The following is a 26460-nucleotide window of genomic DNA, read 5'->3' as shown; positions in this document are numbered from 1 at the left end:
CGTGCCGAGTTCTCTGTCATTTAAAATCATTAATTCAAAGACTTTCTAGAAAAGATGTTCTGGCTGAAACAAGGATCGTGAATTGATTCAGGAATTATCGGATGAGGCTCTCATCAAGTGTTAGTCAGGTCAGGTTAAATAATTATATTGATCTTGCTGGTCTTAAAATATTCTGTGAGTTCTGTGCTTGAAGCATCACTAATTTCCTGTTTCTAGATAGTTTCCTTCCCTCCAGTCTACCATTAGTAAAATTCTGCCACGTTTGTGAACAAGCAGGGATGTTTGCTTACTTAGAACGATTATTTGTATGGGAACAAAAAAGAAAATAAAAACATGAAAGCATTCCTGCCTGACTTGTGTTTTACAGAGGCTTGATTTTAGAATACCTGAATTTAGGTTGAACCTATGGCCTGGTAGCTAATGTTTAAGACAAACGTATCTGGAGCCAGAGTTAAATCTTCCTGAGAAGGAATTAGGTTTTTTGCAGAATATTTAATTTAAAAAAAGAATCTTACAACTCATTCTGTAGGAAAGCCAAAATTTAAAAATAGTAAAGAAAAGATTACTAAGAATTTAATTAATATATTTTTTTGCAAATTCTCAGATAAAAATCCGTTTCCTTTTTTTACCAAAATCATTTTCTTAATAACAACTCCCAAACACATTAAAGGGCCCCATCTTTCAGTCAAACCGGCCAGCTATCAGAGCTCATCCGAGGGGCGTCAAAGGTCATTTCTGATCCCATAACCCTGCTCTAGCATTTATTTGTGCAGATGCCAACCACCACCAGCCCATTCCCTGGCCATACCAGATGAGTTTCGTTCCCATGGTTATACTTTTTCTAGACTATCAGATAAATTTTCAAGGAAAACTGCAGCAGCTTCTTCCAATTTACAATTCTTGGCACTCTGGAAATCTCTTTAACGTTTCCCACCAACCGATGGAGCTCCCAGGGTCAGATGTCTGCTCCCAGGCAAAAGCAAATCCCATCCCGTGGGTCCGGGGCAATTCCCTGCCTTGTCAGATAGCGTGTTATATACCATAACGTTAACGTAACACCCATTTGCCAGCCCATATTTCCCACCAGCTCACCTCGTGGGGTCACCGACAGCTGTACCGGGAGGGTCCTCACTCCGATGGCACTGATAGCATGGCATTCGTACTGGCCTTGGTCGTGCAAAGCCACCCTCATCACCCGCAGGGTCCCCGTGGAGAGGATGCTGTGCCTCCGGTCGTTCGGCAGTGGCCCACCTGGGCAAACAAGCAGTGCGATTTGTTAATTGTCCGTGAGATTTCTCTTCCCATCACTGGAGACATCTGTGTGACAGTTAAAAAAATTTCATTTCCTTCCCGTCATGACATCAGCCACCCTGAAATGCCATCTCCATCTTGCTAAGTGAGGACCAGGACAGATGCTGCTCTTCCCACACCCAGGATCGTGACTCAGTTGTCTTGTCTAAGCAACTGGAAAGGAGCTGGTACCCTTTGTCTTTCCTCATGAGCCTTTTCTTAGTGCAAACTGCAGATTTACTGACACCTGATGGATAGCAAATCTGTGTTCCATTATCCAAACTGGTTGTTTAATCAAATCAATGGAAACATTTAGCATTGTCTTTTTTAATTTGGTGTTTTGATTTTCTTTGGTTTGGAAACTGCATTGTTTCAATATTTCCTCTATTTAAGGAGAAAAGTTCAAAATTAAAATGCTTTACCAAACCCAAACAAAATTAGTAGAACTTCTCAGTTTAGCGACTTTTTTTTCCTAATATCCCATTTTCCTCCAAATAAGGGCTCTATTTGTTCATCCCAAATACCAAAGGGAATCTGAATCCTCCCCGCTTTGTCAAAAGTGGCTTTGAGAATGAGCGATGCTCCATCGCTTCTCCTCCTCTGGTCTTGCTCTTAGCGTGCCTTCTGTGAAAGCACTGTGAAGCCTGGTTAAGCTTCGCTTAGTTTGCTGAGTGACCTAGCAAACCTGGTTACAAAGCAGTTCTTAACCTTAGTTCTTGTCGCAGTGCTCCATATCTCTAAGAGATATCTTCTGAAATCTGGGCAGTGGCGGAAAACAGGTTAAAGGAGGTGGAGAACATGCTGGTGGAGGAGAATTTCAGCTGGTCCTTCTTAACTTTGCATCAGAGCTATTGCTGTGGAAGCTGGAATATAATAGCCATGAATAGTCCACAGCACTAAACCATTAATTATGGCTTGTGAAGCATAAGGAAAAGTTGGAAGGCCTCTGGGCCAAGCGTTATTGGCTTCTGTCCCAGAAAGTGTTGGAGGGATCGGTTCAGCGGAGCCAGCGCTAACAATCATCCGAGACTTTACAAGTTCACCACCACCTGTTGGCCTAAAGTGGTTTGTCCTAAGCTAAAAGAAACCTCAGAGGTGTGTCAGCGGTGAACGGTGCTCTCCTGCAACACGCTCCCCAAGAGGAGCAAATCAATGGCAATGATGAAGAGCTGGTACATGGTGGTAGCCACTGACCTGGGGTGTCCAGACCTTGCCTTTTCAAAGGAGGTAGGAAGCCACTGCAGGAAGAAGTTTGAGGCTTTCCATGGGTTTCATGCTGATGAAAAACGGCACACTCTCTCCTTCTGACACGATGACTTAGCGTGTCATAGACCTAAGAGTCACCTCCTCAGTGCTTAACGTCATCCTTGGTGATGTACGACATACCTCCTAGTGCAACTAGGTCTGTGCTGATCACCATCTGTCCTGTGTCACCACTGCAAGTCATCGCCCTGGACTCACCCACACCCCGTGGATGGTGGCACGGCAGAGAAAGAAACCACACGTCAAGCGAGGCAGTACCTGCCCTTGTCCAGGCAATCACGGGTGGAGGGTGACCCTCAGCAGAGCAGGGGAAATCCACACTTTGTCCCTCAGTTACTGTCTGATCAGTGGGGATGAGGAGAAACCTGGGAGAATCTGGAGGGGAAAGCAATGAATGAGCAGCAGGAAAAACTCAGGCAGCACACTTGGGTTAATGCCCAGTTCATGGGAGCAGAACCAGTCACAGGGCTTAAATACACCCCCCCGACCAAACGCTGTATCCCAGAACTGTCCTCACCTTGCACTATGATCCTTGCTGTGGCCTGGATGGACCCCTCAGTGTTGCTGGCGTTGCAGTTGTACTGCCCCTGGTCTGAGAAGGTGACGTTGCGAATGAAGAGTCCTCCAGAGCTGGTGATAGCGAAACGGGAATCCTGCGGTAAAGGAGAGCCTGTGCCAAGGGTCCAGCTGATGCGAGGGTGGGGGTGCCCAGAGACCCCGCACTCCAAGGTGACGCTTTCCCCAATCAGCACTTCAGTGTTCTGTGGCTGGATCACAAAAGTGGGCTTGGCTGGAAGGAAACGAGTGCTTCAGAAACCAGAAGCTCTGCTGCCTGCTCAGTTAGAGGCAGAAATTGCTTGGGCTCCTCATGCAACCCAGCTAGCAGTCACCTGGCTCTTCCCTAACCTCCAAATCCTCCATGTGAGCAGTTCTACCGGTGCTACTTGTTCCTACCACCTCCCCATCCCGGTCACTCAGTGCTGGAGCATCCCCACCCCTGTGTCCCCTTCACCCTTGATACCTTTGTGCTGCAGAACTCATCCCAGCCTCCAAACTCCCTCCCCAGCCCCAAATTACCTTCAACCTCTAAAATCCCCACTCCCATGAAGGAACCCCTAAAGCTCAGACCACGCTACGCCGTTAGCCACTCTCTTCCCAACCCGAGCTGGTGCACAAGGCTCAATTACATGGGGTGCCAAAATAGCGCAGCACGACTTCTTGTGTCTTGACCTCCCCAGCTATGTTCTTGGCCATGCACTGGTAGACGCCTTTGTCCGACTCCTTGGTATTCTGGATCATCAAGGTACCGTCTTGCAGCAGGTTCAGGCGATTGTCGTCTTTCATGTCAATCTCGTTACTGAAAAACAGCCACAAGCAGGTGAAGTATGAAAGCAGGAGAGGCTGGTGGTCTTCCCTCGAGCTGCTGGGGCAGTGGTGGGGCTTTGCGTGCATCGCAGTGAGTTGGTCTTCCTTGGAGCTATTCTGAGCCTTCATGACATTTATAGCAAGAGTTATGATTTACAGCACTGAACTTCAGCTCCAGCTCTGATTTACTCCCTGGGTGAGCTACTTTTTCTCTCACCACTGATTACAGACGACATTTATGGCCCATCAGGAGAGCATACCCTTCCCATGCAATGGCGTTGTTGTTATTGTCAGGACATCTAGGCCCAGAAAGCTTGTTCTCATTATTTACTAAGTGCAAATATAATAATGAATTAATATTGTTATTGCATGCAGCCATTTCTATTCAAACAGGCTCAAAGGCCTCGGGGGTGGGGGGCAAAAATCTCTGAGTAAGTCACTGTGGGACCCCAACACAGCTTGGACTCCAACCCAACCCGAGAGCTGTGAAACATCTTCCTTATTTCTACAACGACCTGCGACTCCTGGATCCCAGCCCGCGGCAGAAGGTCCCACTGCTGCAGCCCATTTGTCCCAGCACGAAGGAATCCTGGAAGGCTGCAGATGACTGAGAAGGGACCTCTCTCCCCCTTGGACAAAGGCTGAATCCACTATGCAAACTAATCTGCTTGCTGGGCATTTATTTAATTCCCCTGGTGTCTCTTCACTCTAGTCCTATCTCCTTTGCAGAACATTTATTATCATTACCCCTCGTACAATGCTATCTTTGGGAGCCTGCCAGCGTTTCCCTAACAAAAACCTTCCTTCCAGGGGGACTTAACTCAGCCATAAACTTTTGCTCTGTGCTGAAACTCTGCCTGGTGGGGAGTCAGCTGAAGAAGCATACATTGATCATTTTTATTAATAACCAAGCCCTACTCAGGCTCCCACAGACAAGAAGCTCGTAAAGCAGCAAAGTAACTTCACTTCCACAGTGGGCAACTGCTTGAGCACAGAATATTTTATTGTGTAGCATTTCCCAGAAACACTTTAGCATCTAGCACAGCCTCATATTTTTCCAGTGTTGCCTCATATTTTTCGTCCATATTTTAACCTACACACTGCTTGGCAAGGTCTCTCTTTCAGTGGAGCACTGTGATTTTTCCCTTTGAAAAAAAAAGAGCCATTCTCCCAGCACGCGAGGCCTTCAGTGAGAAAAACCTAGAGACCAGAAGCATTTCAGCAGTTAATAAATGGCAAGCACGGTGGCTTAGGGCAACATGAAATACTAATTTTATTTTTTTTCTTATCAAAAGACAATTGCTTTCAGCCTGCAGAGTATGTTTATGGGAAAGATAAGCTCTTGGAATCCATTACGAAGGCAGATGAAATATTTCAAATGTGGATGAAAACACCACTTGGATTACGTGGTTACAAGAGAATGCTGTTAAAAGGAAGGTAAATACAACCCATGGAATATCCATTTCTTTTTTTTCTTTTTTCTACGTTGTGTGAAACAGCTCTTGTAATTACAAGCAGTCACTGAAGAGCTCGGTGCTTGAAAACCTTTGCTACCCCAGGGCTCATCGTGTGCGACTTACTTGTTGTGCAGCCAAATAATCGCAGGCTTCGGGTTGCCTTCTGCCCTGCAGGTGAAATAAACCGTGTTTCCCAAGAGGACGTCGACATCGTGGGGCTCTGAGGTTATGCGAGGCCTCTCTGCAAAACACTGTATTAACACAACCCAGCCTGGAGCAGCACAAACCCACCCGCAGCCCAGCAGTGGGTAACGCAACCCCTGAGCAGAGCCCTGGGCACAGCGGCGCCCACTCAGAGCCACCCCAAGACTTCTCACCAACAACAGCAAAACTGATGATACCAGGGAGGGAACAGCACCCATCTGAGCCCGCTAAAAGCCCTGGAGAATCGAAGTGGCTGTTCCTATTGCCCATATGTCGGGCAGCAGATCAGCTCCCTGCACAGCCCCGGGCAGCGCTGGGAGAAAACAGACCTGCTGCACACTGGTTCACTATAGCTGCCCCGAGAGCTGGTCCCTGTCTCCCCGAAAATAAGCACAGAAGTCAGTGGCATCCTCACTTGGGTTGTTTTTCTGCCCCTGGCACCCTGCTGCTCTCAGCAACCGCCCGCTCCATCTGAACACACAGAATCAATCAGGTTGGAAGAGACCTCTGGGATCATCGAGTCAAACACAGTGCCAGCTTGCTGCAAATCACCCCCTTCCCTTTTGACAGGATTTCATTCATGATGTCCCTAATTCATCAGCCTATCCCTGCTCGGCCAAGCCTTTCACTATGTGCTTCACTTCAAGATGTGCTCAAACACTAAGCAAGTTAAACATTTAAAAGATGTGCTAAAAGAGGAATGAAGTCACGTACGTGATCAGGAGCTCTTGATTCTGCAGAGCACTTACCTGTCTAACAATCTGTATGCTCACCAGTAATCCAGTAAAACCAGTTGGATTATTCACAAGACTAAGTGAGAACCTGCCCCTTTTCCCAGGGGCAGACCTGTGCTCTTGCTCCTTAGACTGCACACCAACGGCTTGGCAACCAGCCTCCACGATGCCACTGCGGGACCAAACCCACCGCAGCCCCACGGTACAAAACGCTGATCCAGTGCAGATTTGTTCCACATCTGCTAAAAAGCGGTGGGTTAAGTTGATGCCAGCAGGCTTTGTACTGACTCAGCTGCCTACATCATTAGAGCTTTACGCTGAATTATGCATCGTTTGTCTTCCCCAGCTGGCACGATACCAGCATAAAAGCCTAATGCCAGCAAAATCTTCCCACCAGGTGCTCTGGCTAATTTGACAGACATCCCACTGTGTGCCCATGCCTAAACCAGAACAAATTTACATTAATGGCTGTACCGTGGCACCGGGGGTGTTGAGGGGACAGCTCGTTGTGTGGCACATCCACTTGCACCCGGTCCCACTCCATGTGCCCCCAGCTGCTTTCTCTAGACCCTTCCTATTCCTCCCTGTCCCTTGAGGTTACAGACCCATTTGTGCCAGTTCAACTCTCTGCATGGCTGTGCCCTAAATTAAGCTGTGAAACAGTCAAGATTTAAAAAAAAAAAAAATAAAATCACAGGAGAAAAGCAGAATGCAAGGGAGAGTTCTTCAAAATCCAGCTGATCTCACCCATCTGGCTCACAGCATGGACACACACCCAGCTGGACTGGCATATCCAGGAGGGATGCTAAGAGCTGGCCTGGGCGAGTGGGAACATCTCAAACTGACTCTACCAGCAGTGAAGTACCAGGGAACCACAGCCGATGCTTGTGCCGGCCTCCACTGATGCCTGCACTTAAAAGTCAGTTTTGTCTTTTTCTGTATGAAATATTTAACTTTGGAGTTTTTCAGAACAATCCCTTTCATTTCACAGAATCACAGAATCAACCAGGTTGGAAGAGCCCTCTGGGATCATCCAGTCCAACCATTGCCCTGACACCACCATGGCAACTAGACCAGGGCACTAAGTGCCATGTCCAGTCTTTTCTTAAACCCCTCCAGAAATGGTGACTCCACCACCTCCCTGGGCAGCCCCTTCCAATGGCTAATGACCCTTGCTGAGAAGAAAAATGGCATTTTTCAGTGACAAATTATCTGCCTCCAACTCCCACGTGACTGTCAGCTTTCTCTGCATTATCCTGACAACTCGTGTGACCCCCCTGGGATTTCTCCATTTCAGCAGTGAAAGGAGGGAGAAAGCAGGATGCCAGGACAGGGAAGAGGGAGGAAAAGGGGTGGAGGAAGCAATTCCTAGAGAAAAGCCCAACTCCATGGGCTGGGGGGTGGCCGGTGGAGGGGTTTGACCTCGCTCACCGCAGTTGAACTCCTGGGCGGTCAAGGTGACGATGGAGCGGCCGTGCAGCTCCCGAGGAGCCTCGCAGGTGGCGGCTGTCTGGATGTTGCCCTGCTCGGCGTATTCCTTCAGCAGCTCAGCCAGCCACATCAAGTCGCAGTCGCAAAGCAAGGAGTTGGAGTCCAGCCGCCTGCAAGAGCGAGGACAAGGCAGGTTGTTTCCCAGCCTCTGACTGCTGCCTCCTTCACCAGGATGCAGAGGGGAACAGCCCTCCGGAGTAAAGGATCACCTGGCTGTTCTTCCCTGTATCTTATTATACCCCAAATGAAAATTTGAGATATTTGATACCCACAACATTTAAATAGGACGCTTAACCAAGTCAGAATGATTTAGTTGAAAAACTAACATTACCCATAAGCCATTCCAGTTTCAAAGGAAAATTATTCTGTTAAACTGGATTATCCACTTTTGGCTTAATTTGAAGCAAAGGGGGACACTGAAATATTGGTATTTCCCCCACGACGAAGACTTCAACCTGAGTTCTGTAAGAACAGCAGATAACACTGCCTCTGTTAGAGCTTTCCATTCTCTTTCACTCTTAGCTCAAAAAACCTCCCCCTTGATTTTAGCGTGCTTTGGATCAATCTCTTTCTGTGACCAGCTGCTAGAGGCTGCAGCATTTTTGCACAACCATAAGAACTTTTATTACCACAATGTACACCTGAACCGTGCCAAATGGAGCACCAGTGACCTCCCAGCACACCCAGGCCTCTCCCTCCACTGACCTCCTTCCTATCTGCAGTGCTATGCATAAGGATAAATAAAGCCTACAGGAGGATTAATTGATGCCTCTTTCCCCACTGACAGTTTTACAGTAGATGAGTTTGGGCCATTTAAAAAAAAAAACATGGAAGAAAGGTCTAATGTTTGCAGTGACAAATGTTTGAGAACGTGAGATTTCGCACGAGGACCTGATACAGCATTTTATATTCACCCCACCTTTTCCTCTGACACCTACAGACAACGTCACAAGTTATTCCCTGTTAAAGTGAAGCATTTTACCTGCTTGCAGAAATCACAGAGGGCTGCAGTGAGAAACACATTGTTTTCCTGTAGTTTAAAATCATGGCAGAACACCAAAATTCTTGAGTTTTTGCCTTTTTTTGCCCCAAAAACACTTAATAGAACTGATTTCCGGAGATCATAAAAGACAAACAAAGCAAAGCTCTGGGGGGTTTAAGCAAGCAAAAAGTAAGCTTAAGAGACAGCCAGGTTATGTGGGAATAACACAGCAGGGCGTTCCTACATGGGATGAGAATGGTGCACCTCGGCACCCCCCTGAGTATTTTCAATCTCTAGAAAAAAAAGCCTTTTCTTTTACGACTATGATTTTTCCTCCTATGTTACAATTTGATCTGCAGACCTGCTCGAGGTCGTGTCTGTGACCTGGACCTCCTGCCTTTTTGAAAGATGTTTTATGGATTCAAACTGTGTAGGACAGCAGATGGTTGTGAGGACTTTCCAGGAATGTTCATTCCTGTGGCATATTTGAGCTGTAAGAAGATTATAGTTAGATTACAACTAGACACTAGCATGAAGAAACCACTAACCGGTTAAATCAGCTCTCATGTCCAATCAAAACTGTTTTATAAACTTACCAGTGGCCTTAGAAGTGCAACAACTAAAAGCTTTGCCAAGCAGGCACATTTTTCCTCAGGTCCTGGCCGTTTGATCAAAGCTAAACAATTGCTCTTTGCAATGTTCTTTACTTACAGCCGTTTGAGGGATTCCAGTTGAGAGAACGTCCCTGGATGAATCCTGGAAATCTTGTTGTTGTGCAAGAATCTGCAAGGGGAGAACCCATGCCAAAACATCATGCAGTATTTACACCAGGCAGGTGATAACATCCCAGGTCAAAACTCAGTTTAAATACAAAGGCTGCTCATCAAAACAGAGCTTAGTTTTTACATCTACTGTGTTTGTTTCCATGAGCTACAGGGGTTTCGTTCATTTGCGAGCGCAAAGCGACGCACCAACGCGGAGAGCGGGTGTGGACTGGAAACGGTGACTCAAGATGTGATGTAACAGGTTTAAACTGGAACCTTGGAGTTAATCTGCTTCATTCTCTGCAAAGGGAGGAGAAAGGGCACGAGATCCCCACAGACTGGACCCACCCTCTGTTTTCTGTGCCTGGGTCAGCTCTAATTTAGAAAGGACCTTTTCTTTCCCCCCCTGCAGAAGATATGGGAATTTTACAAGGGCAGCCATTGAAGTAAGGCTCCAGCAGAAGACACTAGACAGCTCATGTCCTAGACTCCATGTAGTTATAAAGCAGGAGTAAATCTAATTCAGACAACAGCCTAAACTGGGCTTATCTCTGAACAAAGCTGAGGCAAATTCTCACTTCCAGAGTCTTGGCACACAGATAAGACTCCCCAGTTCTTAGAAAAAACCTGACTGCGCTAAGGGATCAGGATGGAATAATTAACTCTCCATTCCCTTAATGGAAGGAGAAGCTTAATTATGTCGGTTACATCTAAAACCCAGACAAGATCAACAAAAGATCGGAAGCAATTTTAGTAGGATGGTGGAACAGGGAAGAAATACAAAAGCAGCACAGCTTGCGTGCAAGTGTCTGCATACACACGTGTACATGCAAGTTCAGCCGAGCTGCCCTGCATGGGTGCTGACAAATCCTCCTCTAAAATTTAAACACAGAATTTTTGTTGGATCAAATACAGTGACTGAGGTCAGCCATGCTGCATTGATCCAGGTCTGAATTTTCCTAAGGGTGTTTGGATCCCACGAGTTTATTTTCCTAGCGTGTATGGATGTAAGGCACATTTCCATGCAGCATAGAAGGGTCTGTTGGTTTCACCATGGAGTGGGAACCACCATGTGAACTTTCATCCTAGGGGCTACATTACTCCTAGAAGCAATCCTGGGGAGCAGAAGACACAGGACTTTGTTTCCTAACTGCTTTCAAGAAGGATGTGTGTTTTTCTTGTTAGATTTTCTTCTGACTTTATTCCTTTTCCACCCCCTTTTTTGCTACACACTGCCCAACAGTGACAAATGTTGACCTTATGGTCAGAGTAAAATTTAAGTTGGCTTGGCTAACCGTAGAGCTTTCTGCAGATTTACCCCTATTTAGGTGGAAACTTGAATATAACATAACATGGGAAATTCCCTTCTTATTCTCAGTAACCCTCTACTTGGCAAGTCTGTAAAACCTCCTCCTTCAAGGAAGCTTCTTTTTGCATTTCCCTCCATTTTGAAGACCACACTTCATGCTACACAAACTGTTACATAAAAAGAAGGGGTTTTTTTCCCCTTCTCCTCGCCCCCTTACTCACAAGAAAGGTCCCATCTTTACTTACAGCCTTTCAAGTTTAGGCAGGTCACTAAAAGTCTCTGGCTCCAGGCTTTCCAGGTTGTTGAAATGCAGGTAGCTGTCACACAGAAAATCACAAAGGGCAGGGTTACAGATTGCAATTTAAAAGACAGAAGATCTTTCCAGATCAATCGACCAGTCGGTCACTACACATCTCTGGGCAGATGTGGAGAAGCCAGCATTCTCTTCAGTGTCTCCACTTTCCACACACAAAACCAGTAGCCAACACTGGCTTTTCCCTATTCTGTCAATTATTTACCCTCTCTCTTAACAAGAGGAGGGCAGATTTGCTCTTCCCTGAAGCCATGTCCAGTCTTTTCTTAAACCCCTCCAGAGATGGTGACTCCCCCACCTCCCTGGGCAGCCCCTTCCAATGGCTAATGACCCTTGCTGAGAAGAAATGCTTCCTAATGTCCAAGTTGCCTAAACTCTTCCCCCTTATTTTACACAGAGGCATAAATTTCACAGCGGACACGGATTAATCACTGATCTACAAATTCTCATTCAGCTCTTGTAGCTGGACTGCATTGAGAAACAACTGCCTAAGCTGCCACATGGCTGCTTGATTTGTAATGGAAGGATCCATGATAAATGGTCCACTATCAGAGCACAAACCGAGAGTCGGTGACTCAGATTCTGCAGCGGGGAGCAACAGTGCTTTAATAAGTCTCAGATGTCTGCTGTCATTGCTTTGGACCTTGAGGAAAGCATCTGATACCGTCCATCAATCGGGTTATACTTTTTCTTGAAAAGCTGGCTTGTGGGGTGCAGGAAAACGGGGTAGGATTTGAGCAAAGCTAATTCTTTTGGAACCATGCCTGCCTGAGATTGAAAACAGATGGGACTTTCAGAGGGTTGTTTGTTGGTTTTGTGGTTTTGTTGGGTTTTTTTTTCTTTTATTCGTGACATCAAGTCTGGAACGCTCATTGTTAAAATATCACTGTGGCCAGCATCATCTCCTCTCCCAGCATAGCTGAGCCGGTATCTGCTCCCTGTGTTTGCTCCCAGCCATCCTCGCTGAGCTGGCTGATGAAAAACCATCTTGTACACAAGGTTGGTAGCACACCCATTATTAAGCTTGCCTGAAACTTCCCATTACACTCTGTCCATTTCTGCTGTTGGCCTGGAGAACAGGCTGGATCCTATCCATTTTACATCAAAATCCTTAGTTACATTCCAGCCCTATAAACACTGTCATTTGGCACAATCCATGAATTAGAACCTTTGGTCCCAGTTCTCCAATGATGCAAATAAATCCTACACTTCAAACATCCATGCTCACACTCGCTCCATGTGTACCCATGTATTTACACACATGCACATAACACATCATGACCCCAGCATGAAAAATGCAATCCCAGTTTAGCAGGACACTTTAGAAGAGTCAGACCTCAGTCTTCCCATCTCACCTTGAGCGTGGAGCACTAAGAGTCAAAACCCAAAACTTCTTTGAATAAACACCACAGATTTGCAATAGACAGAAGGGAAGCAAATAAGGAGTGCTAGAGTGTCACTGTGAGGGGCTCCAGCTGCCAGGAAAACATGAGAAGCTCCTTTCATCCCAGAGTGCCAGGCAGCTTGGGGGGAAGGTCATTTCTCTCTTTGGATCCACCATCTTCCCCCGTTGCAATTTCCAGATGCTTTACAGCATCCGAGCACCACCGTCGCTCCCACAAACACCCCCTGCCCCAGCTCTCAGCTCGCACTTCATCCATTGGCTTTCAGCAAAGGTTTGGGTAAGACAGAAACTCACCCAGCACCCTCAATTCAAGCAAAGGGGCCACATCCTACTCTCTGCTCCAGGAGTCCCAGCAGACATAAACACACCAGCTGCCTTCTGCTTCAAGCTGTCCTACAGACCTCTATCTCCTCCCATCGTAAGGTCTTTGGATGTAAAGGGAATCAGAAGCACAGCTGGGCTCTTCCTATGCTCCAGAGGTTTAGGGTCAGGAGAAAACATATGGGACGTCAGTAGGAAGAGACCTCAGCATTAACTAACCAAAATCAGTACTGGGACCAGCTGTGTTCAAATGAAGCCAGTCTTGCAAAGCTGGATGATAAAACAGTAGAAGCCTCATCCTACTCCTTGCTAAGTGTCTGGTACTCTCCACTACTGGAAACACAGCACTTGGGTTAGAGGAGCCAATAAATCAGCTCTGACACACATCACATCCAGCAACAAACAAGGCTCGTTTGTACTTACAGCTGTTCCAGAGAACGGAGCCCGTTGAAGGCATGTTGCTGGATGCTCTGGATTTCATTTTTATAAAGGTAGCTTTAAAAAGGAGAGAAAGAAAAAAGCATTAGGCCAACTGATCAGCAGTTGTGCTTTAAAAAGACACGGGAAACAGCTATGAACCCCAACGCAACGCAGAGCTTGCTGAGTGGAGTCAAGGGCAATGTTTTATAGCTGTGATATTAACACAGAAAATACATCTTTGACTGGCCAGTGTTAGAAGCGGGTTGTTACATTTCAAAGAGGTGAAGAAACTACTGAGCTACCAACTCACAGGTATTTCAGGTTCTCCAGATCTTCAAAGGATCTTCTCGCAATTTGTTTTATCCGATTATTATTCAGCAGCCTGTTCAAACCAAGAAAGAAAAACATAACCGGTGAATTCAGCACGTGTGAGACTTGTGGCGTTTGTGTCCCTGGATGCCCACTAAAAATGCTGAACCTGTGTTTTGCAGAGCTCAGGGTTTAAAGGAGTTAATAAGTTTGGATACTCACACCACTAAGTCAATGAGAAGGTTTCTCACCCAGAGGTGCCGAGTGCTTCCAACATGTACAATGTTCAAAGACTTTTTTTTACCTTTTGCCATAGTGGTTTTCACCTCAAAGTTACAATTTCATCCAGGAAGGGGATGAGGGGAAGGGGGACAGGCAGAAGGGAGGGGAGGGAGAAATTAAATCATTGCTGCCACTCTTGTACAACCCCAGTGGGTTTTGAAGGTGCATGGTTGTGTTCAACGACGTGTGAGTAGGGGTGTGCAGAGCCAGTTTTTAAGAGTACAAATGCCATTTAAAATACTAGTTCACAGTGGAGTTATAGGAGTTACAAAATGGTAACGCTTTGTTCTAACCACTTTGTACACAAATATGTGCAAATGAAAAATAAATAAACACAGATCTTGTTCCTGGGGCTATTCAGAGACAGCCTCGTTCGATCTAGAGAGCCTTGTGCCAGATTTTAATACAAAACCTATGGACAGCATCGCGTTGGCAGGCAATCTCCGACTTGTATGTGCAGTTGCCATGACTGTGCGTGCAGATGATGACCGATGCCAACGACCAGAAACAGCTCAACCTCGTAACCACCACGCTGTGTGCAACAGCGGTAACCACGCAGCTGAACGCCACAAAAACCTCCTCTGCAACCACTGCCAAGCCCAACACCGAGAGAAGGAAATAAATCACTTATAAATAGCTCTTTAACATACGACGGTTAACTATTCATCGTGGCTGCCTAACCACTCCTGTCGGTCTTTCGCCACGGTATCCTACTGATGTTCATATCTGGCAAACCTCATGGTGGCCGCAGAGCTGGCAGAGCTTATAGCCCAACAGCTCAGAGCGAGGATTTCACCAGCTACACTTATTTTTTTAAAATTCCTAAATGGAGATGTGGATGGAGAGGAGAGCTGCGACCATGAACTGCAAAGATTTATTTTTCTAGTGTTGTAGGAAAAACTGCTATTCCCTCTGCAAGCAGCCAGACCTTACAACGTTGGGTCAAATTCTACACGTGCGTTGGATGAGCATTTTCTATTTTACAAGCTCCTTTTTGTGATAGCTACACTCCTCAAAAAGGATCTGCCACCAGACAGCAGGTGAGAAGACAGTTCAGCACTTTCCCAGCAGTAAAGCCCAACCTTCTGCCCCACTTTGCTGGAGAAAATAGGGTAGACAGAGCATCAGCCAGCCTCTGGCACTACAAGCAAAGGTCCCTTCCTGGGAAGAATAGTTTGTGCAGGTAAAGGATGGAGAGAAAAGATAAAGAGGTGGGGAGAAATGGAAGAAAACGTGTGGGAAAGAAGAAGATAAAATCAAACGCCTCAGGGATGCAAAGATAAAAGATGTCAGAAACAGAGACGTGTTGTGGCATCTTCACAAGTTACTGCCAGGCACCTGCGTCACACCAGCTTTCCACCAGCTTGTTCTCAGGTGGAGTATTATATTAAGGGTCCAGAAAGCACGTGAGAAACCCAACTGCAAAGAAGCTTTTGGAAGTCAGAGCAATAAGGGTTTGAGAAAAATCTCAGTATCCTTGATTTGACTATCACAGAATCACAGAATCAATCAGGTTGGAAGAGCCCTCTGGGATCATCGAGTCCAACCATTGCCCTGACACCACCACGTCAACTAGACCATGGCACTAAGTGCCATGTCCAGTCTTTTCTTAAACATATCCTCTCTTGATTAGCTACCCTGCTACCACGGCTGTGGGTGCCACTACCAAACTGCACATTGCCAGGGTTGGGGACAAGCAGCCTGAGGAGGTTAAGGCAGAAAGTTGCTGGAAAGTTCCTGCCCAGCTGGAAGCAATGGCTCAATACACACAGCTGAGGTTAAACAACCCAACTTCACTCATAAGGATGCAAAAATGATGTCAAGTCCTTGGAACACGCTATTCTGCTTTGACAGCCAGATATGCTGAGTGGAAATACAGCCCCTGAACACCAACCCAAAGGTTTATTTGATGATTGTGCACCCAAGGACTGGAAATAACTGCTTGAGAGCAGCGCGGGAGAGGGCTTTTGGCTATTTACCCGCGGGACAAAGACAACAGAGGCACCAACCGTGCACCCTTCCTTCCCTGCACTCTGTCAGCGCGCTTTCATCTTCAGCCAGGGGAGAATGAAGGCAGCTTGTTCTCTGTTATCTGATCCTTGGCCCCACTTCTGAGGACACTAGATGGCCTGAGACGGGTGCCAGCTCCGACATCATTCCCATGGACGTGAGCACCTGTCCCCTGCCATGCAGCTGGCATCGGCTGCTCCTTTCATAGGGAACATGAGACAATGACCAGGTCCTTAAGGCAAGGACACGCCAACAACCTGAGCAGCCCCACGCATCACGGTGGTCTGGACTCTTCCACTGACCCTTTATCTTCAACGCAGCAAGTCTGGGCTGCAACTGAAGTCCAAGAGGGATTTCAAATTCCAACATGTTGTCTGACTGCATTTTGGTGCTATTTAAAAGCATTAACCTAGTCTGCTTTGTTGTCTTGGCTATTTAGGACAGTTCAAGGGGGTGTTATCAGTGATCCAAGCCAAACAAGCCAAATTCTGGAAGTTCAGATGGCATGCAGCACACAAGCCTCTTATCTCATCGTCTGATACTTAAAAATTTGTTCGTTGCCCAATTAAAGGTTAAAAAGTGTATGGAAGAAGCCATCTCTGTTTCCTGTCTCAGAATTCCCCATTGTAATAGAAGGATATGTCCTGGAAGAAAATCAAAAGTGAGATAATTTATGAAGTCCATCATAGTCCACATGTTCCAAAATGCTGCTTTCAGAGAAATCCACAGACAAGACAGCACATCTGGCTCCTATAAAGACTTCAGATGGCTTGTGCACAGCTGTCTGCTCCTTGACTTCTGTGCAATTCACCTAGGCAGAGAAGTGTGCAAAATCCTGGCATGGCCTTGGTATTGATCCCAGCTGCAATCAATAGCAAAACGCCCAAATTCCTGCTAATGTTGAAGAGGATTGAAAGCTAAGATCTGCTGCTAACCAGATCTGTTGGGAATAAATGCTCTGGCAGACAGAAGCTGGAAAGATCATTATCGATGCATGCCTTAAGTATACCCTGTAGCAAAACAACCTAAATCAAAAGAACCAGAAGTACATTTCCTGGAGCTTATCAAAAGATAGCAAAATGATAGCATTCCCCTTCATGGCAGCTGGTGAATTGGGCTCCAAATGAGTAGGTGGACTAAATCACACAGGTTTTATTCCTGAAAAATTCTTCTGGGAAGTTTAAGATATACAAGCACCATGAGATCTGGCCCAGATTCAGTAAGAGAACATCTTACATTCAGTTTCCTTTAGGTTTTATGTCCTGACCACCCCTCCCTTCTTCTTCCCCACCCTCTCTCTGGATTGCCAAGCACAGGCTTAAATTGCATTAAACGAGTCATTTTCTGTTTTGAAGAATGTATTAAATGATGTGACAGTACAGAATTCAGACTCAAACCATGTACTCTTTCCTCTTTTCATCTGACAAATCACATGCTACAGTCGTTGTGACATAACAGCTGTATTTTTCCTTCCACCATTAATAGAAATCATCACATAATGTATTTAAAGGGGGAGAAAAAGTGAGTTTCATGTTCAGCCATGCATTCTCCCTTGTTGACAGAATGATCTGGAATAGCCATTTCCCATATTTGAGGGAGAAACTTTTATTCTGAGATCCAAGCAGGCTCTGACATCCCTTCCTCACTGGCAGGAACACATTCTCTCATGAGCTACTAGAGGATTCAAGACACAGCCTTCATGTTACTCCTGTCATTCACCCTGAAACCCTTTACAAGCAGCATGTAAAGGAGAGCTGCTGAGCTCGCCAGAAGTGCCTTTTGCTCTCACCTAAGCAGAAAAAGAAACATGATGTGAGCAAGGACATTGGCAGGGCAAAGGCCCAGGCAGAAGCACATACCATGATGTGGTCTCCACAGAGTCCCTATTCTCCAGGGTGCCCATTCCACAGGCTGAACAAAATACCTACTGGAGAAGTTAAGAAATAGTGCTTTGTTCCCAGGGGTGGCCACTTCTATAGATGATGCTGGAAAAACTCAAGTAGCAGCAACCATTTGGTTATGATGGCCTTGGTTTGAAAATACAGCAATCGACCAGTTGGGTCAACATGGCAGGGTGCTGACCTCCTGCGGGAGCACAAAAGGGGACACTCATGCAGGGGTGTCATCATCCATCCCCACCCAAAGATGACCTAAGGAGTAAAAGCTGGAAAGCAGTGAGACGCTGAGCCACGCCATGGGCTCGCAATGTGTTTGCTCTCTTCCACAGTCCACCACCTGCTGTGAGCTAATGCTGGGTTAAGCGACACGGCTGGTGTTGGCAAACTCGAGCAAAAGATCCGTTGAGGAGCTGTGGGTATTTTGTTGATGGCATGCAAGAGCTTTTCCCCTCCCTCTCCCTGCTACTCTTTTTTTTTTTACCAAGAGGACATATTAACAGTTTAAAAATACACAAAGGAGATCCTGACACCAACATCTGCATGTAAAGAGGCAATAGGAAAGGATGAGGAAACCTTACAACTCTAAGACCTTTAGCCCAAGAGGACTTCTCCAATGCACACAACGTTGCAGACAGCTGATGAACGAGCTCCCAGTGGTGCAGCATTCAGGATAATTGCTTACCTGTGGTGCTGCACCAGGAGTCCCCAGCCAGAAACATATAATGACTGTGCCCCTTTCACAGACAAACAGGGCTCCTGTTTTCATTTAAAGTAGTGGTCTGTAATTTATCAAATCTCCCACATCAGGGAGAGACAAGAGAGGAGAGCCAGGGGAAGGTCTGAACTGTCAAAAAAGCCCCACAGGACATCCATCCACACCAGGCTCCTCTTCTGTCAGTCTCACAGCCCACCTCCCCGTATCCACTGCAGGCTACAAAGGTTTCCTTATCAGGGTGGTTTGTAAACTGTCAAACTTGGATATACTACAGCCATCCTGCCCAAAAAGAGATGCAGAACAGAAACTTCACCAGAATCTACTGCCCTTCCTCTGCCAGGCCAAAGCACTGTAGGAAAAGGCTCATTTAAAAGCATTTGTTTGCTTAAGGAACATTTATTTAAGTCCCGTGGGAGAAAGCTGCAAGCTCAGAGCTCTGCATGTGGAACCTGAGCTACTCTGTCCTCCAAACCTCTTGCTTCGAATATTCTGGCCAAACTTTGCCAGCAAATCTCTCAAGGACTTTAAAGGATTTATTCTCTTTATCATTTGAAGACCTATATGAGTCCTCAGGCAAAAGTTTACCATCTAAGAAACATCAGCAAATTCTTTAGCTCTTGTCAGTTTTGATGTGGGAATTGGACAAACCAAAGTTCCTGGAGAGAAATTTGCTTTAGGAGTATGAGGTCTGACGTTCTCTCGTTCAATTATCAAGCTCCTCATCCGTGGGAGTTAACCACTGTGAGTGTGAGAATAACTGATTTTTCCAGTTTGCCGGCCAAACCAGGAAACACAACCAAGCATACGAAGTACTATCTAAATGGAAAGGTTTCATTTGCAAAACCAGTTGATTTTCAGAATTCAAATATATAAAAATGCCGTGTCTTGTTAGTGCTTCACCTAGTCTAGTATTCCAGCTCTGACAATGGTCACAGGACACTGTTTAGGGACAGCCTCCCACTATCTGTGCAAAACATGTTCCTCTTACTGTCCCAGAATCCATAATCACAAGATTAGGGATGTTAGGGGGTAGCTTCCTGCCTATTCCCTTTAGTACCTGTTCATGGACTTGCTGTCCTTGACCTCCTTGTCCAGAAGGGTGTAGAGACAGAAAGCAAAAAGAATTAGACAAATCCACAGAGCATAAACAGGTATTACAGAGAGACAGGTCTTTCCATCTCAGCTAGGCTGTGTATCTATAACCAGCTTTAAGCAGAGTGGCAGGAGTCAGAAAGACAGAAGCAGAAGTCTTGCAGATGTCAGGGACCTGCCCAGACCGAGGCACTGGCAGGGCAGGAACTGGGATCTCTTACAACGCTCCGCAGGTTGGGTGGAGCGTCTCTCCAAGTGAAGCCCTGCCAGCATCCTTCGTTTCCCCAGGCTTCGGCTGAAACTATCCTGGCGGTCCTGCCGAGCTGCCTGCCAAACATCTGTCTGCATCACACAGAGATGACATAATTTGGAACAGTTTGTTTCCTTGACTCAGGAGAGCTTCAGAGGTGGAAGAACAGCTCCAGAGATCAAGATGCCTCAGCAGAGCTTTGTAAGAAGGTAAAACCCTACAGACTTGGACTCTATTTTCTCTCTAGATATTTTAGTCACTTTTCTCCCCCTATCCTGAATGACAGAAATCCACCAGTATTAATCTTCTGGAACTTTTCTCTCTATTGTTTTTGGTAATTAAGTACCACATGGTGCTGTTTGAGAGAGTAACATGGGCCGTTCTTGTGCTCTAGATGAACAGCATCACTGGCAATAAAGTTTTCTACCAGTCTACTAGTTGACCACCTGGACTTTCTCCTGCCATTTGGGACCATGAAAGTATGGACCCAGGAAATCTGAGCATCTGTCATGCAGTGCAGGTTCCCAGGGTAGCTGGTTTGCCTCGCAGAGAGATTCAAACTTGGACCTGGAAATCTTATAGCTGTTAGCGCCGTGTTACAGCTCGAATAATCACATCTGAGTCCCAACAGGCCAATTACATCCAGCACAGTGGTGTGCTGACACAGCTTCTGTTTCTGATTTGGGAGCTGGTTTGGTTTCAACTTCTTGACTACACGGTGCAGATGTATTCATATCTATCTTCAAACCCTCAGCCTTACAGCAGCAAGAAGCAGCAAAGGCTCCCACTATTTCCTCTGAGCAGAGCGAGAAACTTGTTAGTAGAGTGAGTAGTACGTGAGCATGCCTGCTCCGGCTGGGATGCAAGACTAAAGGCACTGCCTTCTACTCCCATTGCTACCTGCAGTAGGGTAGGTGTAGGCATTTATTGTAGGGCAAGGCTTAGGAGCAAGATGGCATTTAGAAGGACACGCTCTCTCTTCAGTTAAAATCATGTAGAGCAGCTCATGTGGTTCATGCATTTGACGAGGCCATGGAAAGAAAAAGCTCTTAATGCATCCCTCTGCTACCTTGATCCCAGGCCAGAGCTGGTTTTATGGGCTATTCTAAGGCCGTACCTGCTGAAACATCCTCAGTCAGTAATAGTATACATCAGGTTTCTCAAATGTTTTTTAAAAAGACAGGTTAAATGTGAAAAAATGAAAGTTATTAAATGGCACATTTAATTAAAAGGGGTAAAAACCACGACCCAGGGTAAAACAGAGAGAATTTTAAAGCTTGGCTGAAATAACTAAAAGACCAAGGCCATCTTTAAGCCGTTATAGGGGATAGTACTAACATAAGCAATAAATGTATGTCCTCACTGCAGGATCACCGAGTGGAACTTACAGCGTGTTGAGGTTCTTCAGCCTCCTGAAGGCTCCAGGTTGTATCTCCTTGATGTGGTTGAAACGTAAATCTCTGAAAGCAGAAAATACAATCAGTGCACTTGTCATACAAACAAGCCCTCGGCAATCAGCATCATCCACAGGAGGAAGGGAGGAGGGCTGCTGGGAGAGTCTATCATATTAGGCCTACATGAACTGGAGAAATGGAGACAAAGACCAGGGAAGGGAGTGGAGGAGTGGGGACAATGGCTGGGGTCTGCTAATGCCTGCAAAGCCAGTCAACAGCCAGGACAACCCTATATTTACAAAATTCCTTTTAATTTCATAGAAAACTAAAGACTGAAAGGACTCAGGGGATCATCTCCATCAATAACAGACAAAGTCTGCTGCTCACTACCCCAACTTCATGTGCAATTACACTTCCATCTCATACTGATTTGTAGAGGAACTCACATCATCACGTGAACCTAGCAAAATTATCTTTGCCCTAAAATGGTTAAACCTGATCAAATAACCTCATATAACAAGCATTTCACATTCTGCTCCGCAATGCTCCAAGACTCAGAACAGCTTATCGCTGCCTGCATTTCACATTTGTGCCAACTTCAATTAGAATTAGTGGAGCCCAGGGGATTCTGGCAAATTTCAAGGGCTGTCCATGTAACTACATCGACTTGGAGACCTAAAACATGGGGGGGCTGATTGCTAATGAGATAATAAAATAAGAGCTAAGTGGTTTAACCTGGTTAACCAAGTAGAAACACTTCTATAGGGAATGTGCATTGATTTGGCACCTTGTATGATCCAGTGTATTATAACAAATCACAGAAGACTGACAAATGCTTTTTGCTGCTAGTTTCTATCCAAAGCACAACAATGAAGTTGCTTTTTTTTTTCTCCTACGCTGCCTGATCTACCACATTTAGAGAATACGCAGCTATTTCTCAGTTTAAGGCAGCCTTTTAAGGGCATTTGCTTCAAGAGGAAAACACACACGAACATGTTGAATTGCCCGTCACTCTGGTGGTACTTTACAGAGCATTTGGAGGCAGAGTTTAAAACAAGAATTCTCAAAATAGCTACAAGTTCAACACAAGCCGGCAGTCTGGGATTAGAAGATACCTTTCCACAAGGAACAAAGGGGATAGCTGCTGCTAAAGGAGCCCAGATCCTTTTCTACCTCCACACACACGGTGCCTGTCCTGCATCACACAATACTGATCCCTCCGGACAACATCAGCCTGACTGGCTCAGCAGAAAACCTCACCAAATCCTCATGCCAAAGCACCACAGCTCTGACAGGAAACTGGGCTGGAATACATGGATGATCTAGGATCTGCTATTGAGATAACTCACCTTTTGTGACCCTGGGAACTCTTAACCCCACGGCAGAGGCTTACCAAGAATGCCAGAATTTGCAAATGGATGGGGGAACAGGTCTTTACAGAATGACACTTGAATCTTTCTGATCCTCTCAGCTGCTATCAGAACAATCACTCCTGAAAGCAGTGTGTTAAATAATTAACAGTGATTAGCATATAAAGCAATCAATGGCTTTTACAAGAAACTTCCACTCTGTTTAATCTATTTAGGCTTTTACAGAATCATGTATTACTCTGTTAACTAAGCAGATAATTAGCTACAAGAGGTATTTTACTGCAGTTCCATGGAAATTACTGGGTTTGTTTCATTGAAGCATCTTTTTGTGTTCAAAACCGTTGCACACAGCAACGATGCTGGCAGTTCTGGACCATTTCACCCAGAACTGGTTGAGTAAGTGGCAGCCACCCAATCATTATCCACACAGTCAGAGAGTGAAGGTGGTTTTACAAAGAGGGAGAAGACCTTGAGGCTCCTTCCAGTGTTTCCTGGGGAAGGAAGGGTGTGAAAGACATCCTAAGCACCATTTTTAAGTCAAGTTTCCTATATATAAGAAGAGCCAGAACATTTATCAGGAGGATGATCGTGTCTCTCATCCGCAGAACTGGAGTCAGCTCTGCAGGTTGCCTCGTCCTGCCAAACAGCTACAGTCCTGGCAGGAAGGGAGAACAGCCTTGTTGAGATGGAAGTGAAGTCTTCCAGGCTCACTGTCATCAGCTCCCCAACTCAGGAATGTCCCTCTCACACACGAGTCCCCAAATGGCTTTAATAAATGACAGCCTTCGCCTCCGAATCCCTACATGGGGAGCTGAGCATCGCCAGCTCTGCCAGACAGATGAGGAGACCGCAGGGAGGCTCGGGGCTGGGGGTTTTTCCAAGTCCTGGCTATTTTGGGGTGTACCAGCTTAAGACATCAAGATTTGACTGTTCGAGGAGTGAAGAGGAAGGAAAATATGTTCAGCATGGAAGTACTAGTTCAGCAGATTGTACGATCATGGGTGAAACACTGAAGAGCAAGCAGATGCAGGGAGCCTCACGCTGCAGAACAGGCTGTTGCTCTCTGCTGCACTGCCACACTGCTTACACTTTAAAGTTTTAGGGATGGGCACACTGGATTTCAGTTAAGAAATTACCACAGGCATTCCCAAACCAGCTTTTTAAGATTTCAGCTCCTACAAACAGAGATCAGATTTTCAAAAGGGCTCCCTCTGCATCAGCTGGGGCAAGATAGTAATTGAGCAGGACATACCAAGCTGTTTGATCCCACCTTTTCTGTGCACGTAATCTGGCGTGAATGTTGCACTCCACAGCCTGGCCCTGAAGGCAGTGCCAGGGCAGGAGGGGTCTGCTGGGGCTTCATCCCTGGTGGAATCATGTCATCAGCTGCCACAGTGCATCTCTTTAGCTCTTGCCAGTAAAGGCAGGAGCAAGGAATACCTCCACAACATAGTTTTGCCCCTGGACACATATTCAAGTAGGGAGATGACACAGCAAACTGTTGACTTCATCAGTCTTAGATAATTTGAGCTATTATGTATTAGCAGCAGGTATGCAGATTAAGGTTTGATCCTAATCAAACCAGCGGAGTCTATTCTTGGGTATTCATGTCGGCAAGGAGCAGGACTCCCTTAACCTAACACGTATTTCCTTTGCACCAACTATTCAAGATATCGCCCACATCAAATGAAGACAACTTCCCCTCCTCCTGAAGTGTGTTCTGACCCTGATCCAAAGGGATTAAAAGAAAATATTTACCTTTTCCATGGAGGCCAAGAAGCAGTAGCACCATGCCAGCTTAAATGAACTGCTGGGGCATTCTTTACTATCAAGTCTCGTGGTAGCACAGGTGTCAGTTTTTTCCTGGTATGAGCATGACCATTTAAGTCTTTACCAAAAATACACACATTCTTTCACCAAAAAATACTGACTTCTCCTTAAAGAGCACAGGAAAAAATCCTGGTATACCTACGGGGAGAAGGATGTGGTGAGGTCAATGAAAATGCAAGTACTCAAGGGGGAACCAGATGATGAAGCACCGTGAAGCCCAGTGAAGGCAGGATTTCTAAACACTTAAGGTAGCTCCAATCCCAAGAGTTAGGATGTTTTCATCAAAAGACGCTTGAATGTTTCTAGGAAGGAAAATATGTTTTAAATACCTTCCCTCCCCGTTTTCCTTCCGTTGAAGGGACTTTATAAACAGAACATACAGAAGACTTTGGTCACTTCTAAAAGGTTTAATGAGGATTAAACACTACAGTGAAAGAAATCAGAAAGAGATCCCACCTGGCACATCCAGAACGCGTGGGTGTGCGTTCAGTGGCTGCATATAAGACTATCACAGGCAGAGGAAATGAGTAATCCATTCTTCAACCCAAAGCGCACGACAGAGACCACAAAGGGAGCAGCCTTTCCAGGAACTCATTTGCTCACTAAACCTTTCCCCAACAAATGTATAAAGTTCCTTCTCAAAACTATGCTCCTTAAGACTAAGAGAGCTGCACCCTGTCCTCCTACAGCCTTCCCTACTGCAGCGTAAGGAGCTGCAGGAGGGAGAAAGGAACCGAGCGGCCACCAAACAAGCAGCACAACGATGAAGGGAAACAAAACTTGTCAAGCTGGCCATGCTCACACCGCCCAATTAGCAACCAGGTCTGTGAACAACTGGGTCACCTTCAGTTCACGCCAGCGATGCGTTCAGATCCCTTTGCCTGTGCCCTCAGCGATGTTTCTCTAGAAGTCCTCACTCATTATGTGCTGTGCATAACGCAGAAAGGAGAACAACCCATGGATAATTGGATTGCAATCCATTAGCTGCCAGCCAGAGGGGAACTTCTTTCCATGGATTTCTTCTACTCATGCCCACATGTTTCCAAGTTTATTGTTTTACATGTTACACTGTAGAACAAATGACTTCGAAGGTTAAAGACCTATGGAAATTTTCTGAGAGTATGTTTCACAGCTGTTCCCTTCGTTGGGCTGCTGGCTAAAAGAACTGCTGGAATCCCAGTGGTAACCAGCAGATCACATCTGGATAATCGTGTTCCAGTTGAACAGCCAGCAGCCAAAATACGTTTGCAGTTATACACCATGAATTTCTATAGCTTACTTATCTGTACACGTGTAGTCATTCCTGCCATCCTATTCTCTGCTTGGGATAAAACGAACAGACTTTGTTACCAAAGATAAATAGTCTATTGCTAAAAGCAGACATTGGGCCAGATCCTCAGCTGCACCCAGCTGGGACTGGGAAGGGAGGAGGGAAACGGCGACCAAAGAGGAGCCAGTAACAGCTCATCAATCCTGGAACTGGGTCCATGCCAATCCCAGCATCGCTCGGAGAAGGCTATGGGCTGCTCCAAGTTACGCCAGCTGGCTACAGCCCCGAGGGGGCCATCTGCCAACGGGGCCTGTTGAAGCACAGCGTGTGCCGGCTAGAAGACTTCCCCACTCTTCAAGGATTGTTAAAGAGGGTGGCACGGAGTCACGGAGGTCAGAAAGTCCCAAACTCCCAACTTCAAAGCAAACTCCATCTGGAAACCACAGCTGTTTTGCGAGGGAACCGGGCTGGAGCCTGGGATCGGGGTTTGAATCTGCAGTCACAGACTCGGTCCTATTCATACCAAAGGGCAAATGTGGAAAATATCACAACCCCACATTTTCTACTCAGAATAACTCCACGATCAAGACTATTCTTGCTATAATTCTGAATGTTCAACACAACAGTCCTCCCAGGAGAAAGATTAACATAGCAAAAAGCTGGAGTAGTCAGGGGCTCGGTTAAGATGCATTCTTTGATCTTCCACAATTAAAAAAAGTTTA

At 46.0% G+C, this 26460-nt stretch overlaps 1 protein-coding gene across 1 annotated transcript in view; it reads right to left on the bottom strand.

Annotated features, from left to right (window-relative positions):
• The window catches only part of LOC137672252 (peroxidasin homolog), a 41090-nt gene that overhangs the window by 12449 nt on the left and 2181 nt on the right, over positions 1-26460 (bottom strand). Inside the window, exons 2-12 of the mRNA XM_068416357.1 lie at positions 21263-21334; positions 13629-13700; positions 13322-13393; positions 11105-11176; positions 9498-9569; positions 7745-7914; positions 5499-5616; positions 3741-3910; positions 3071-3343; positions 2812-2928; positions 1093-1251 (exon numbers count right to left, since the gene is read on the bottom strand). Coding sequence (XP_068272458.1) covers positions 1093-1251; positions 2812-2928; positions 3071-3343; positions 3741-3910; positions 5499-5616; positions 7745-7914; positions 9498-9569; positions 11105-11176; positions 13322-13393; positions 13629-13700; positions 21263-21334 — 1367 coding nt within the window. The remainder of the gene's footprint in view (positions 1-1092; positions 1252-2811; positions 2929-3070; positions 3344-3740; positions 3911-5498; positions 5617-7744; positions 7915-9497; positions 9570-11104; positions 11177-13321; positions 13394-13628; positions 13701-21262; positions 21335-26460) is intronic.

This window comes from Nyctibius grandis, chromosome 19 (assembly GCF_013368605.1).
Source record: "Nyctibius grandis isolate bNycGra1 chromosome 19, bNycGra1.pri, whole genome shotgun sequence".
Taxonomy (NCBI): domain Eukaryota; kingdom Metazoa; phylum Chordata; class Aves; order Nyctibiiformes; family Nyctibiidae; genus Nyctibius; species Nyctibius grandis.
This window is presented reverse-complemented; position numbering and strand designations above follow the sequence as displayed.